Source organism: Acipenser ruthenus, chromosome 2 (assembly GCF_902713425.1).
Source record: "Acipenser ruthenus chromosome 2, fAciRut3.2 maternal haplotype, whole genome shotgun sequence".
Lineage (NCBI taxonomy): Eukaryota > Metazoa > Chordata > Actinopteri > Acipenseriformes > Acipenseridae > Acipenser > Acipenser ruthenus.
The window spans coordinates 30,057,285-30,073,208 of record NC_081190.1 but is presented as its reverse complement, the minus strand read 5'-3'; the positions used below and the strand labels follow the sequence as shown (position 1 = coordinate 30,073,208).

The 15,924-nt window shown below is 37.6% G+C and overlaps 1 protein-coding gene across 3 annotated transcripts in view; it reads left to right on the top strand.

Moving 5' to 3' along the window:
- Positions 1–15,924, top strand: part of LOC117971244 (A-kinase anchor protein 2-like) — a 172,904-nt gene that overhangs the window by 84,874 nt on the left and 72,106 nt on the right. For all 3 annotated transcript variants that reach the window (XM_058993772.1, XM_058993774.1, XM_058993768.1), the window contains 4 exons: positions 5,718–5,832; positions 6,577–6,598; positions 7,786–7,887; positions 9,562–10,275. In XM_058993772.1, the coding sequence (XP_058849755.1) occupies positions 5,718–5,832; positions 6,577–6,598; positions 7,786–7,887; positions 9,562–10,275 (953 nt within the window). The remainder of the gene's footprint in view (positions 1–5,717; positions 5,833–6,576; positions 6,599–7,785; positions 7,888–9,561; positions 10,276–15,924) is intronic.

The following is a 15,924-nucleotide window of genomic DNA, read 5'->3' as shown; positions in this document are numbered from 1 at the left end:
TCGGGTGCCATGGCTCCGCCCCCTTCCGAACTGACCGACTTCCATCTACCCTACGGAATAAATTGTCGTGCCATTTAATTAAGGGTACTCTGTTCCTCTTGCACCGTGCCCTCACAGGTCGAGAGGGAGATCTAACACTAAGACTCATTCGATCTCTGTCACAATACCCATTAAGTTTTGCAAGAGCGGGGAGCACAGTATGCTGTGTTTTATTGCCCTATGAGACCTGCCTATGTACCACAGAATGCCTGTGGGCACTTTACTGTTAGATGTAAGAAGCACATGTGCTGGTGTACAAAACAGACTTCCTTGCTAACACATGACACATCACTTGGAGCTAATAGGCTGCACATTTTCAATAGCAATTGTCAGAAGACATTGGTAGTGGGTGTAATGTACATGGTCCCTCCCATAAATCCACCAACCCCTTGCCTATACTTAAACCATGGAAACATTTCACTTTTCGGAGAACCGGCACACTCCTATACTGCCCACTTTGTCTTTTGCAAGCTCATTTTTAAATACATATTTATTATAGTATATTGCCTACATGATACTTGAAAAGCAGCTTCTTCCAATGTTCAAGGTACTGTATGTAATCTAGAGAACTCACATCATCACGCTCAAGTGTTCTATACTTCATGGCTCAATAGACCAAATTGGTGTTGGAGAAGGTATAGAAGACTGTTAATGTTAAACCCCATCTCAATGATTCTCTTCCTGGTTAAACAAAAAAGGGGGATATTTTAATGATCTATATAGATTTTAACATCATTAAAATAAACCCCAAAAACAACTTGAAAGATTTTTTTTTATTATTTATGTTACATATTTCATAGGTACAACAGCAACTCATTAGGCTTGTTAAAAAAAATGTGTCTCATGAACTTCCCTAGTGGATTGTGAAGGTGAGTTTGCCAGGGAATGTGAGTTTATTGTTGTTGATTTCACAATTAGTAAGAATTAGAGACTGGATTCAAATAAGATTCAAGTTTTCCATAATCCTATAATGTAAAATATATATACCTATGAAAAGGATGCATATACTCTTTATACACTAACCCTACAACACCACTCTATAAATTAGAGCAGCCTAATATGCGATTTTCTCCTAACATCAAATCATTCTCATTTTTCAAATCAAAGTTTGGGACTTAGAATGCCCTCATCCTCTCCTTATAAACAGACATGAATTACAATGGTATATAAGGCATTTTTAGTAGTGACTCTCTCATCATTTTTAATTGCAGATGCATACTTATTTTTACCTTTCCCTTGTGAAGTGACAAAGTCAACAAGGGTCGTTCACAGAGTGCCAGTCATCCACTTCACCTGGCAGTGCTATTAAATCAAAATGTCTTATGCATACTATTGCTGCCCATGAAATTTGACTGCACTCAACAATAATAAAGATGCACCATTCTTCCTCTTGTCCCATGCCTACAGTATCTAGACCTTATTATTCAGTGTATTATGCCCTCGTTTGCAAGTGTTGATAAGTGCAAATTAAATTCAATGTTGAGGTGAGAACAGATGCTGATGCTGATGGCAGCTTGCCTCAGCTTGGATAGTTTGATTATTCTAACACAGATTACTACATAACAAGACTATATAATCAATTTCCCTATTACCAGACAATTGATTCCAAGTACCCTCTGTATAAAGTTTCCTGACCTGAGTGTGACATAGTCAGCATGGCAAGGGCTTCCAGGCTGTACTTCAATATTGATTTTCTATTTTGTTTTCCTACAGCAAGTCCAGAATATGTTAATGGATGTTGAGATTTTCATTATAAACTCTGGTGCTGGCAGAAGGCATTTATGTGGAAGTATCAAAGCAAACCTACTGTGTATGTTGTGTAAATGAATCTCCCAACATCTATTTACAGTGCTTTGCATAAGTATTCACCCCCCTTGGACTTTTCCACATTTTGTAGTGTTACAACCTGGAATTAAAATTGATTTAATAAGGATTTTTTTGTCACTGATCTACACAAAATAGTCCATAATGTCGAAGTGGGGGAAAAAAATCTACATATTTTTCAATAATATTTACAAATAAAAAACTGAAAAGTCTTGATTGCATAAGTATTCACCCCCTTTGCTGTGACACCCCTAAATAAGCTCTGGTGCAACCAATTGCCTTCAGAAGTCACATAATTAGTTGAATGGAGTCCACCTGTGTGCAATTAAAGTGTCACATGATCTCAGATTAAATACACCTGTTTCTGGAAGACCCCAGAGTTTGTTAGAGAGCATATCTAAACAAACAGCATCATGAAGACCAAGGAGCTATCAAAACAAGTCCGGGATAAAGTCCTTGAGAAGCACCAACCAGGACTGGGTTATAAAAAAATATCCCAAACTTTGAACATCCACCAGAGCATAGTTAAATCCATTATTAAAAAATGGAAAGAATATGGCACAACCGCGACTCTGCCTAGAGAAGGCCGTCCACCAAAACTCAGTGACCAGGTAAGGAGGGCATTAGTCAGAGAACCAACCAAGAGGCCAATTGTAACTCTGAAGGAGCTGGAGAGATCCACAGCTGAGATGGGAGAAACCGTCCATGGGACAACTATAACCCGGACGCTCCACAAAGCTGGGCTTTATGGAAGAGTGGCGAGAAAAAAGCCATTGCTGAAAAAAACCCATATCAAATCCCATTTGGATTTCGCCAAAAGGCATGTGGGAGACACAGCAAACATGTGGAAAAAGGTTCTCTGGTCTGATGAGACCAAAATTGAACTTTTTGGCCTTAGCGCAAAACGCTATGTGTGGCACAAAGCCAACACTGCTCATCACCCTGAGAACACTATCCCCACGGTGAAGCATGGTGGTGGCAGCATCATGTTATGGGGATGCTTTTCATCGGCAGGGACTGGGAAACTGGTCAGGATTGAGGGCAAGATGGATGAAGACAAATACAGGGAAATTCTAGAGGAAAACCTGTTTCAGTCTGCAAGAGATCTGGGACTGGGGCGGAGGTTCACCTTCCAGCAGGACAATGACCCTAAAAACACAGCCAAAGCTACACTGGAGTGGTTTAAAAACAAGAACCTGAATGTCTTAGAATGGCCCAGTCAAAGCCCAGACCTCAATCCGACTGAGAATCTGTGGCAAGACTTGAAAATTTCTGTTCACCAACAGTCCCCATCCAACTTGACAGAGCTTGAGCAATTTTGCCAATAAGAATGGGCAAAAATTGCAGGATCCAGATGTGCAAAGCTGGTAGAGACTTACCCAACAAGACTCACAGCTGTAATTGCTGCCAAAGGTGCTTCTACCAAGTATTGACTCAGGGGGGTGAATACTTATGCAACCAACAAATGTCTTTTTTTGTTTAATTAACTTTTGTGTCACAATAAAAAATATTTTGCACCTTCAAAGTGTTAAGTATGTTGTGTAAATCAAATGGTAAAAATCCCAATTAAATCCATTTTAATTCCAGGTTGTAACACTACAAAATGTGGAAAAGTCCAAGGGGGGTGAATACTTATGCAAGGCACTGTATATTAATTCAGGAACTACTGTTCGCTGTCTTTCCATAACTAACCAGCTGCTTCCCATTTTGATTGACATGCTTTGTAGCCAGTAATATGCTTTGACCCCAGAGACACTGCTGAGGTACCAGAATTAGACTTATTGAGAGTTAGGCATGGAAACTTTTTTTTAACCTATTTTTTATCAAATGTCATGTTTTAAAATAAGATACCTTGTTTTGTTTTTAGTCTGTATGCAACATGAAGATGTTAAAGATGTAATGTGTTGACCATTGATAGGCAGCACAGGTCTTGATGAACTTCAAGACTTGGGCTGTATTGATCTATACTAATGTAGGTGTCCTTTAGATTATTAGTTTAGAACATCGGATCTCACTGCGGGCAACCAGATTGCAGAATGCAACTTAGTATTCGTTCCACAAGTAGCTTTGTCTAGCATGACTCAGTTCCCAGTGAGTCATGTTAATATTAATCTGGGGTATCTATACTCACAGAGTGCTAATAATCACATATAATGACATTGAGCTCTCTAATGTTTGTCACTGTGCGAGACTTGAGTCTCAGACGGTGTTACTGGTCAATAAAAAATAATGGGTAAAACACTATCACAGTTGCCACTAGATCTTTGTAGCAGTCTTGCAGTCAGGCAGTGAATGGGGTGGGTATGGTAGCTGAACTACCTGTCAAGCATGGTCATGTTTGAGGCACATGGGGCAATACAGGGTTTGGAAGCTTGTATTGCAGCTCCTTGTCATGTATGGCATTTTACTTGCACTGTAAAAAAAAAAGCTAGTAAATGGGTAGTAAAAGCACGTCCATGTCATGTTCAAGGCGACTCATACAGTCGAGGGAGCTCACAGCGTCCTGGCTGTGCGAAGTTGTCAGTCTTCATTGGGGATTCTACAGGGAGCATTGCATTGGCTCTGGTGCTCAATGTTTATTTGTTGTTTCCTGACATTTATTTGTAGTAAATACTTTTTCTTTACTCCATTATGAACTCTCTCACTATTCATCTTCTCCATTAACGGAACCATGTCTCTTTTGACATTGCTGACAGTGCAGTGTTCTCTGAACCTGGAGATTGAAATTCAATCATTAATCACTATCTTCTGTTACCCTATGTTAAGCCAACATACCTTAAACGCCGGATGTAAATATAATTAAAAAAACTACCTGAAGTAAAGCATTTAATATAACATACAGTAATTTGATATACCTCTACTTTCCGAAAGGTCTCCCCAGAATTAAAAACAAATACTTTTGTCAATGCACTTTCATGTAAATTGGTAATCATTGCAGAAAATTGCTCCCATGATAGAACAATAACAAACAGTATTTTCAGACAAGACAAAACAAACGAAACAAACACAACACCCACGATATATTCCATAACACTGGTCCTTCCAGGTCGTCTGTAACCATAACTGAAGGAACAGATTACGTCGCTTCGTCCCCTATTTGTACTGTCACACATGACCCCTTGGTAAACGATTGCAGATGCTCCTCCAAACCACGGCTGCCACATAATTTCCCTTCTGGGTCGATGGGTTAGTGCACCAAAGCTCCGCCCCCTTTCTAGATGACCGACTTCCTTTTAACCCTAGGAATGAAGTGGCAGGCCAAACAGTCCAGGGTACTCTGTTCACGTTACTTAGCGCCCTCACAGGTCAGGATTTACATTCCATTTAAGGAAACAGTTGACTCACAATTTGCTACCGGGGTAAATGACACTACTTTCCAAACTTGCTTTTTTAACAGTTTATAGTAATGGGGAAACACCGTTAAGTGCTTCAACACTTGGAAACATACTTACCAGTCTCCATATTGCACATGGCATTAATAAACACATACTGTGCAAGAAATACCTCTTCGTCCCTGCTTTATATAACATTGTGAGCCATGATTATTGGACATTACATTCATAATACCTGCAAGTCATCATTTGAATGTAGCTACAACACCATCCACATGCAACTCTCTCAAAAGGCCAACATTCGACATTCTCAGATAAAGACACTTGCAAAGAATTCTTGAAATGTTTGTCAGAGAATGTAAGTCTTTTTTAACCTTTATTTAAATAACAGCAGTTGCATTATTATCTATGTGGCAGTGTGTATTTTTGTTTTGTGTTTATTTGAACCCAGCAGTGAATATAGCCACTCTATAAAGACATGACAAACATTAATCTAACTCTCTCGTTCTGTTTGTATTTTAGACTGGAGGGAGAAATAGATCAACTTGAGAGGGAAGAATCCCAGATTTCTGCCAAAGAACAGATTCTCAGAGAAAAGCTCAGAGAGACAGAGAAATCCATTGAGGACCTGCAAAAGGTAAGAGAAATCGCCACCACTGCCAGAATTACCATTGGGATTATCAGAATCTTGATGAAAACATCTATGTATTACCAACCAATTATGTAATTCAATATTGTGTTTGGGAATCTTTTATGATTTAGTTTGTCTCATTGACTTGATACACCCCATTGGGATGTCCACTGGGAACAGGCTGAGGTTGTTCATTCACCAAATGGTCAATGGTCAGAAAAGCTGTTTACTGTAGTCCTTGTAATTCAGCCTCAATGCAAGATAGACTCAGGACTGAGTCATGTTGTGTCCTCAGGAAACAAATGTACAACTCCCAGTTCATTAGTTCTGTCACATCTTAAAAATAACTCTTACATACTGTGCCACGTGGCTTTGTCACAATGAACATAGTTAGTGAATTTTATAAGGGTATACAGCTGATGGACTCCTATTTTATATTGCAGTGTATAAAAAAGAGATGATGGTTCACCACTAGTTATCCTATATCCAATATGTCTGAACCATATGTATACAGAATAGGAAGGGGAAAACCAAATGTAATATATTATGGTTGTTCAAAAAGCTAATGCAATTGCTACAGATAGCAAGATTGAAAATGTGTGTAGACAAAGTCATCTCTACTTTAACAATTGCTGATGCATGCAAAACCACTGTTAAGCTTTCATAGATTATGATAGTTTTATTGCTGTGTTCATTTTAGGCTGTTAAGATATATCAAAACGTTTTTTTTATTTTTTTGGTTCCTTACAGAGTTTCAAGAAGCAAGATGGAGGTGTGTACCTGTTTTCTTTTGAATTGTTGCACAGCAGTACTAAACATTTTACTTGTTTGAAATATTGTTGAGCATGACTAACAGACCTTTGCAATGCATTCTTAAATAAGATAATACAAGATGTAGTGCACAGTAAGGACACAAGTTCATATTAATTCAAACGCATCAGCATCTGTTTCTGTGGTGTTTCACTTGAATGCATAATGAATCTGTAGGGATTTATTTTTACATTATCTTCAGGAATAGAAACATTATTACAAAATAACAACAAAACATTTGTGATTCATACTGGGGATTGTAACAGCATTATGGAAGCAGACAGCAAATAATTATAAAATAAATTAAAAAAAATTACACACATACATTGTGGTGCCATGTGTCATACATTTGATTTTGGTCAAAATCAGGGAAGGAGCTATGACAGCAATTAGGGTCTGAACTGACTGTTTATTCTGGCGTAAAGAGGATGCAGTTCTCTTAGTTACTCTAACCACAATTTCCTTGAACTCTGCTTTTAAAGTGCCTTTCATAACATCTGCCTAAAGGCTAGGTCTGGAAGAGCTCAGATTGTCAACAGCCAGTCATGTGGGTAATCATGGCATGGTAAACAGCAAACAGGTTTCCATTCTAGTTTAGAAAGACCAATGTCAGCTAACAACCCATTTATTGTGTCAAGATCACAACATAATAGTTTAAGCGCAGACTCTTAATTTGTCCTCTGCTGCAAAAACAACAAAACAAAAGCTGTTAAAAACATCTAAAACAATCAAATTCCAGCTTGATAGGCTGCATTGTACAGTAAGACCCTCTTTTGTTATGCAGTTTTTTCATTGTATTAATTTAATTTGCAAATGGTCTGGTGTTTAAACTGGAATTTAAACACCAGACCAAGGAAAAAAAGTCTAGAAACGTGTCACTTTTTAACCCAGGGGTCGTATTCTGCAGTACATGAGCAACTTGGACCATTTCCCTCATGGCTCAGCTAGACTGTTGAACTCCAATCACAAGGCAGTGACTCTGCACTTTGCTTACTTTTATCCCCCTATTCAGTGGGAATCCCCCTGGCTGCTGGGGTCCATTGTTTCCTTTAATACACTGTCACAGGCTTTTGCTGCCTAAGCACTGAGGGGAGAGGGGCTCATGATGCTGGGTCTGATGTTACTTCCTCTTCTCCACTCCACTGACAGATGCAGTGAATTACATTTACTCCCAGATCCCTGACCTCCCTGAGCTTTACTCCCAAACAGCAGAGGTGGCTTCTGGGGACGACAGACTCCCAATGAAGGCTGGTAAGTCTGTGTGACTGTACATCAGCCGGTTGGGAGTTGACCTGAGCAGAGACCGTGATTAGGAGTAACTGTGTGGGACCAGTCTAGGTCAACATGACATGCTCTTCCTTAGGCTGGTCCATGTTAAACAAACTGTGCTCTGTGTGCATGACTCCCGCACTCATGCCAGAAACAATAGACGGTGGTCAAATGTGTGAACTTGGTTGCATGCTTTTGATAAAGCATATACAGAAATGTATAAAATTATGTTGTACTGGTCATTCTACTTGATATACTATTTGTAATCGCATGTTGCCTGCATTGAAACAAAACTGTTGCTCTATGTCCACATGGTTACCCTACCTTAATTTAACTCTTAAGTTATAAAACAGAAACACTGCTGTTAAAGTGCCTCTACATGCTTTAATACAGGTTTTGAATTCTTCTGTAGACACTGTTTAATTGAAAATGATAATGTATTGTATTAATTAAATATAACATTATCTTCTGAATAATATCCAATATTGTATGATAGACCTCTGTTTACTTAATGTGGTCTTTACATGGACCTGTGACCTGCAGTTACATTTCTATGAAGTGTCACATAGATGACCTTTGATTGTCCTATGTGCTTATGCAACTGGAAATAGCCATTAGCTCCCGGAAGGAGTCTCTTTGTGCTGCAGACAGTATCTTCAGGCAGAAATACTAATAAGTGTCTATATATCCATATATTATGGTGAATCCACTATTGTTGCTGCACTCTCTACAAATAACCTTAACACTAAAACATCAGAATATTACTCCAAGAATGATACACAGTGAAGGCACTGGGGAAGACTCAAGGCAGTTGTCAAGACTCAAGAAGACTCAAGACATTTAATTTTAGTTTTTTTCTTTTTTTATATTACTGAATATAGCACATTTAAGTGTTTTAGGATGATATGTAGTGACCCTGTACAGGTAACTTGCTCAGTAAAGTAAATACATTAATGTTAAACCTTTAACAGTTCTCTGTGAAATCAAAAACTGAACCACTTGGCTGATTAAAATGTAATGCTTTACCTGGATTTTATGACATTTTTGCTATTATGATGTTTGAAGAATTGTGTAAATGATAACCAGTATTAGTGACATGTTTATAATATCTTTAAAGTACTGTATATATATTTACCTGTAATTTACCTGTAATATATTATCAGTATAACTAACTATGTAAGTATGCTCTGGGGACAGCATACACGGACTAAAGACAAAAATAAATGCCCTAAAACTGTCCTGTACCAGGAGTAATATATTTTATTAAAGGTGGCATGGCCTATTTTGCCTTAGTCCCTGGGCACTGGAACTTGCATAGCCTGTCCCTCCTGTTGCTGATATAGCTAAAATCTAAAGGGCAGTACATTTATTAATACATTTACAGAACCACAATTAATTATGACTTATTGTATATTATGTATTGTTATTATTATGTATTTTTTACTTACTTTGCCCAGTCATCCAATTTAGAGTTGTCTACTCAGAATGTATGTCTGAACAAAACTTTTAATTATTATCTTATTGTAAAGACGCTAGTGCTGTTTGAGCAGGGCCAGAATGGCTCATGCAATACTGTTTATATCAAGTACCCTACAATGTATGGGCTAAGAATGATGCAAATGTATAAAAGTAACTTTTTGTTTTTCTTTGTTGAAGCAATGTATGCCATGGAGATCAGTGTGGAGAAAGACAAACAGACGGGAGAGACCAAAATCCTCTCCACCTCTGCTGTAAGTCCAGAATGGATCCACCAGAGAGGAGTCAAAGTCTACGATGACGGCACCAAAGTAGTGTATGAGGCCCGCTCAGGAGTAGGCACAACAACCATGGAAAATGGGGTTCACCCCTGGAGCGCCTCTGACGTAGATGAACTTATCCATCGGGTTGGGCAGTCACAGACCATCGGGGCCTCTGAGAGGGGGGCTGTATCTCCCAGGGCCCCAGCCACCACTGGCAGTGGCAATCTGGGCCAGCAGAAGGAACAGATGGTTCATAAGGAAGCCAAGCTGGAGATGGTGCGCAACCCAGAAAAGGGAGGGTTTGGGAATCCCAAGTACGGTTTTGACGAAGTGACCGACGTACCTGATGCCACCTCAGAGAAACCTGTGACTATGATCTTTATGGGGTACCACAACGTGGAGGATGAAGAGGAAACAAAGAAGCTGCTTGGCTACGACGGAACCATCAAGGCTGAGATTGTGCTTATTGATGAAGACGATGAGAAGTCTCTGAGGGAGAAGACAGTTACCGATATTTCCACCATGGATGGCAATGCTGCTGACCTGGTCTCTGGGTGTCCACTGTCTGACACTACCGAACCTTCCTCGGAAGGCAAAGACGAAAGCTTGGCCAAGGAGGCACCACAAGCAGGTATTCAAAAGAAAAAGCATTGTCGGTGCTGTACTGTCATGTGACCACTTCCAGTTTCCTTCCTAGGAGCACATTCTCTAGTCCCTTCTACCTTAACCTCACCCTGTACTAATAGCATCTCTACTACCGTGACCTGGAAGGCACACTATTCTCTCTCTATGACCTCTCTATGGCCAAAGTCCAGTGAAGTACTGTACAATGTACACCAAGGGTGGGGGTGGAGGGGGGGGTGGGGGGACTTGGAGTGCAGGTTTTCATTCTTAATTTATATAAATTAATGATATAAATAAGTTTGTACTGAGGAGGGGTATTTATGGTTCATTTATTGATAGTTATTTATATATTGCAAAAAGAACCCAGCATTTTTAAAGAAAATGCAGGAATACTTGGCAAAGGAGCCACACTGGTCTAAAGCCTGGATCTAATTTAATTTCTAAAAGCATTAATTAAATAGTTCCTTACAATTCATCTATATATTATACTATAGCTTCTGTGGTTTCAAGAATTGTGTGGTTTGAAAGATGTGTTTCACTCTAGATTACCTACATTCTTAGAAGTTGTTCAGACACTTGCCATTTTTTATTTAATCTCTGTAGCTTACATTTGTCCAGTGGCCTTATGCAGATTTTGAAGCAGTACCCTCAGATCTGGGCATTTCATCAGTATTGGAGTGCCCTGTTTACAGAACTGAAGTTATCTACTGTTCACAAACAAACTAACAAAAATACATGTCAATATACTTAAACTAAGCTAGATACCTTTGATTTATTTAATACCATATGCCTTTTGGTAATTGTGCCTATTTTTTCTAACATATGAATAGTAGAGGTTTATTTTAAAGTATGCTGTTGTATTTTAATGTGTTTATAAAGAGGCCATTGAATAGACATTCACAATTTTGGAGAAGTGCTTCTAATATAAAATCACTTTTAAGTGCTTTCAATACCTGGATTTAATTTGGGTTTTAAAACTGCTTTTCTAAAGGTCTTTACTATGAGGTTGACAGTGGGCTTTTTCTTCTTGAGGACGTCTGCTGTCCTTTTTTAATGAACAACAACAAAAACTATGGGTTGAGAATCTGAGATATTTAACTTCTATTTTAGGTAGACCCGTCAGCAAAGTAACTGCCAATTAGAGCTATCCAGCTGCACAATTGTTCCGAACTCTTTTCTTTCTGTGCATAACTGAGGCTATACTTTATGCTATTGCATTAAAAATGTTTGATAAATGTCACAGCAGAACAGATATATTCGCCACCCATTGTTCTCTGGCACATACCATATCTAAGAAACTGCCTGGTGATTCCCTTTCTTCTGTGATTCATTCCTTTGTACAACCCATTTACTTCTGAGAATAGATGCGTGAGATGACCCTGTCCTTAGTTTACATTATTACATTATTAGGAGGATTGGTGCTCAAGCTTATGGGACCTGCATCACCTACTGTTCCTGTTTCATTTCCAGTTTCTCAAAAACTTACAACCTAAATGTTAATATGTTCTGAGGTACTCACTCACCAGGGGAAAGTATAGGGGCTAAACTAGATAAACCAAGGTGCTAGACACTAAAGACGATGCATTCATATTGCTAGAATTGACTAATTAATTTATAATAATTAATACATTGCCCACCCTCTGAGTATCTCTGATTGACTCCTACAATGATAACCATGGTGTTCACTGGTTCAAATAAGTGTCTCACCTTTTTTCATGCTGGAAAAGAAGACCCAACATGTATGAAATGTGGGTTGTATCCGTATTGTCTCAATTGAAATACTAAAGTGTTATTGTGAGGGAAGTTGAAATCATCACAGTGAAGGCATGCCCAGATGAACAACAGGTAGCTAATACTGCTGTGAGAACCTGGATAACATCAATACCTGGCCTGGGTTTATATTTCTTGGTGGTCAGAGTTAAAATCCTCCTACACATGCAACATATGAAGTATACCATATATACATTATATGTGTATATCAAAATGTATATACTGTACAGAAACACTGGTTGTATTTAAAATAGCCCTATTTTATTTGTATGAAAATAAATGATGTAAACTATTAAGCTATATACACACAAAGTCAGTCTGTAAGGAATACAAATAAGTAACTTAATTATATATATATATATATATATATATATATATATATATATATATATATATATATATATAAGCTTTTAAGTGTTGCTAACATTTTTTTCTGCATCCATCACTGCTGTAATGCTATATCATATTATTTATCACATATCCTTACCCTTTGCTATCACTTCCCCTGGCTCACTGCTTTCTCACAACTAATTCAAAGAGCTGCCTCAGAGACATTAAGATTTAGTTCAACACCATGCATACATTTCATTTGAGATAGATCTATATATATATATATAGAGAGAGAGAGAGAGAGAGAGAGAGAGGAAATATATATTATATATATTATTCATGAGCCATTTTATATCTATGCTTTTGAGCTACATTGGTAATACAGTATTAAGCATATTAAAAAGGATCAATACACAGATTCAGTGAAAGAAAGGCTCAGCCAGGATTGGTACATATTTTTCCTGGGGATTTGTTATTGGTTAAGTGGATAAAAAGCACATCAGTAAGTCAAGTACTGTATCAAAGCTCAAGCACAATTCACAACCTTTAGTCTCAGCCAGTGATGAGATCAAGCGCTGCCTTTATAAATGAAAAGGAAGTCTGCTATTACTGTAATCTGTGGTTTCCCTTTTAAAAAGGTCATCATATTAATTTGACTTAATTACCAAAAGTCACTGAAGGTACAACACAACAGAGCAAACCTCCATGTCAGTCAGCTCACACCTACAGCAGTACAGGTTTCTGTGCTGGACAGAGATTCCCTCTCCAGTTAGAACGTCGCTTAACAAACAGCATGCGGTGCCACACTGCCTTACCACACCTGCTGTCCCAGTAGATGATGAGTTAAGTATTCTGCAAGGGTCAGTCTGTCCAGCAAAGAGCGGTAGGATGACTCAAATACCTGTGCAACGCCAGACTTACTGTATTAAGGTTAAGAAAACTATTAGAAATTAAAAGGGGATAATACTGTTTTTTTTTTTTTATTACCATTGCAACAAATCACTGCATTTCTTAAAAGCATACACTTCAGGTAAGTGTCTTTCATTATTTCTTTTTTTTTTAATCACTCAGTAATTTGAAACATTCTTTCCAAGGAGGATATTATTTGTAATATTTATTTTTTAAACCTGAATGCAACAAACAACCCTTTGTTTAAGGGGAAACATTATTTTTGTCTAAATAAAGGCCAGGTACTGTTTAGGTATAAAAAAACAAATACAGAAAGAAAAGAATTACAACCATTAGGTTGATATGCATGGTTTCACAAAATATTACAATTTTCTCTAATATATATATACTGTATATATATATATATATATATATATATGAAGTGTGCCAATTCCGTATGGTGTGCCATTTTTACAGTTTGCATTAGTAGTTGTTCAGTAGCATGACAACTGCGGTTACACAACATTTTGTAAAATAATGAAGGTAAAAAAATGGTGAAATGTACAAAGGGACAGGAAAATGGGTACTAGTTTGACATTGAAAACCATAATGATTTAAGTATCTTAATTTGTCACAATTATTTTGACTCTTTCAGTTCTATACGTTTTAATTCCTTAAATTAACCCAAGGTTTCACAGAGACCAATTAGCACGAATATTGGACTACCTATTGTTCCTTTAGTTAATGTAGTTTAAGATTAGTGTTAATCAAGGCCTGTAAAATCACCCCTACAGGTATTTTAGATGCAGCCCACAAAACAACACAGTCATATTTAAGTTCCTACTGTGGTACTGTGCAAAGCTGTAGTCTGAAGCACTTGTGTTAACGAGGCAGGTTTACGTGTAGGCAGGAGAGCAATGGAAGGCAGTTAGTGAATCTTTGAAAAGGTGGAATCTTTGAATCCTCACACCTGCTAAAGGAACTGTATATTTTAAACAGGACTAATTTGGCTTTTTTAAATTCAAAATATAATGCTTTTGGAAATAACAGATGAAGAGACAATATATGTTATTATAATATGTAAAACACTATAAAAGGTATAGTCACTTTAAGCCAACGTACAGTGCTGAACCAGGAGCAGACACTGCCAAGTACTGACTGGGGTTGAACCAGATTGGGCTGTTTTGGTGGTTGGATCCATGATGATAGTTCTTCTGATGGAGAAAGGAGACACAATGAGGTAAAAATAGACATGAAGGTAACACATTATGATGTGGCACTGTGCAGAGCACTTACATAAATATGTACAGTGCCTAGATACTTGGTATATACAGACGTTTTCCGATACAGATACTGTACTAATTGTGTATCAGTCTAAGCGATATAAATACGGTGCAAAATCTTTATCAATCCTAAAAAAAAGATATGTGTTCAGGTTTAGCACCTTGATACAGAGCAAGTGTTAAGATGCTTACAGCGTAAGTAATGCCACATAACAAGAAGTGCTACCAAGGAAACAGCTGAGTTGACAAGCATAGTTGGCCTTGAAAGTAGAAACCTTGAAAGTGATTAACAAAAGCAAGCAAGCATTTTAAGTATTTTTTAAAAATCTCTTTTGCTTAAGCTTAAAACAAGGTTAGAACCTTCTACATAAAGTATACAGAACTAATGTGGAAACACAACTAATATGGAAACAAAACCATTGAACGGTATTCAACAACTACAAAGAAAAGAGTAAACAGAGAATGTTCTCTATATTATGTTATCATTTTATTTATTAAGTAGATTTTGGAATACTAAGCTCACAAAACAAACTCACACTTTATTTAAGACGGTTTATACCTGAATGCCTAAATTATCTGTAATGTAAAAGGGGCTGCACTTCAAAGTGCTGGTCATGTTGTTACACTAATTAATATTTCCAAATATTTTCTACCTGCACTTAGCACACAATTCTGTGATTGGCAGGATGGAACTCAATACACCATGCTTTTAAAGTTATTTTCTCAATCAGATAATTTGGTTCTAATTTAAATAATGTAACAATATTGTAAGTGCATACAGTCTAGCTACAGTGCAGGTAAAGTCATTTTGAAGTGTATCCATAAAAAGAAACCAAAAGTTGTTGGTTTTCTTGTGTTTTAAAATACTTTATAAATGTTTACAAAAAAGTCACAGAGTATTATGTGAGTGAGTTTTGTGATTAGAACCCACAAATGCTTTAATTGCATACTGTGTGTTGAACTTTATAAGCTCCACATGATTGCAAAGAATTCCTTGATTTTCTTTACCAAACTTCCTAGTGGGAAACCATCCCAATAAATGTTGTGTAGCGCACAGTTTGCAAAATTAGACACACTGTCTGTGTAGAGCTTTGAAAGTGGGATTTGCAGCTTCAGTAGTGTTCTCTTCTGTCTGAGCAAAACAATGTGAATAAATGAACTTGCAGTGGAACCGCTGTGCTTGTTGATTGGAAACTGCTGTATGTTTGTAACCTGAAGTGTATTTTTAATGCTGTTTTATTTGACTTTTTTTCTCTCTCTTTCTGATACAAACTGCCTGCAGCCATGCTGTAACTGTGGCTTTTTCTCTGTATGGTATATCTAGTAAAATAAACTGCATTTTTCACTCTGCCTACCCACTTTGTCTCTGTGCTCTGGTTCTTTCT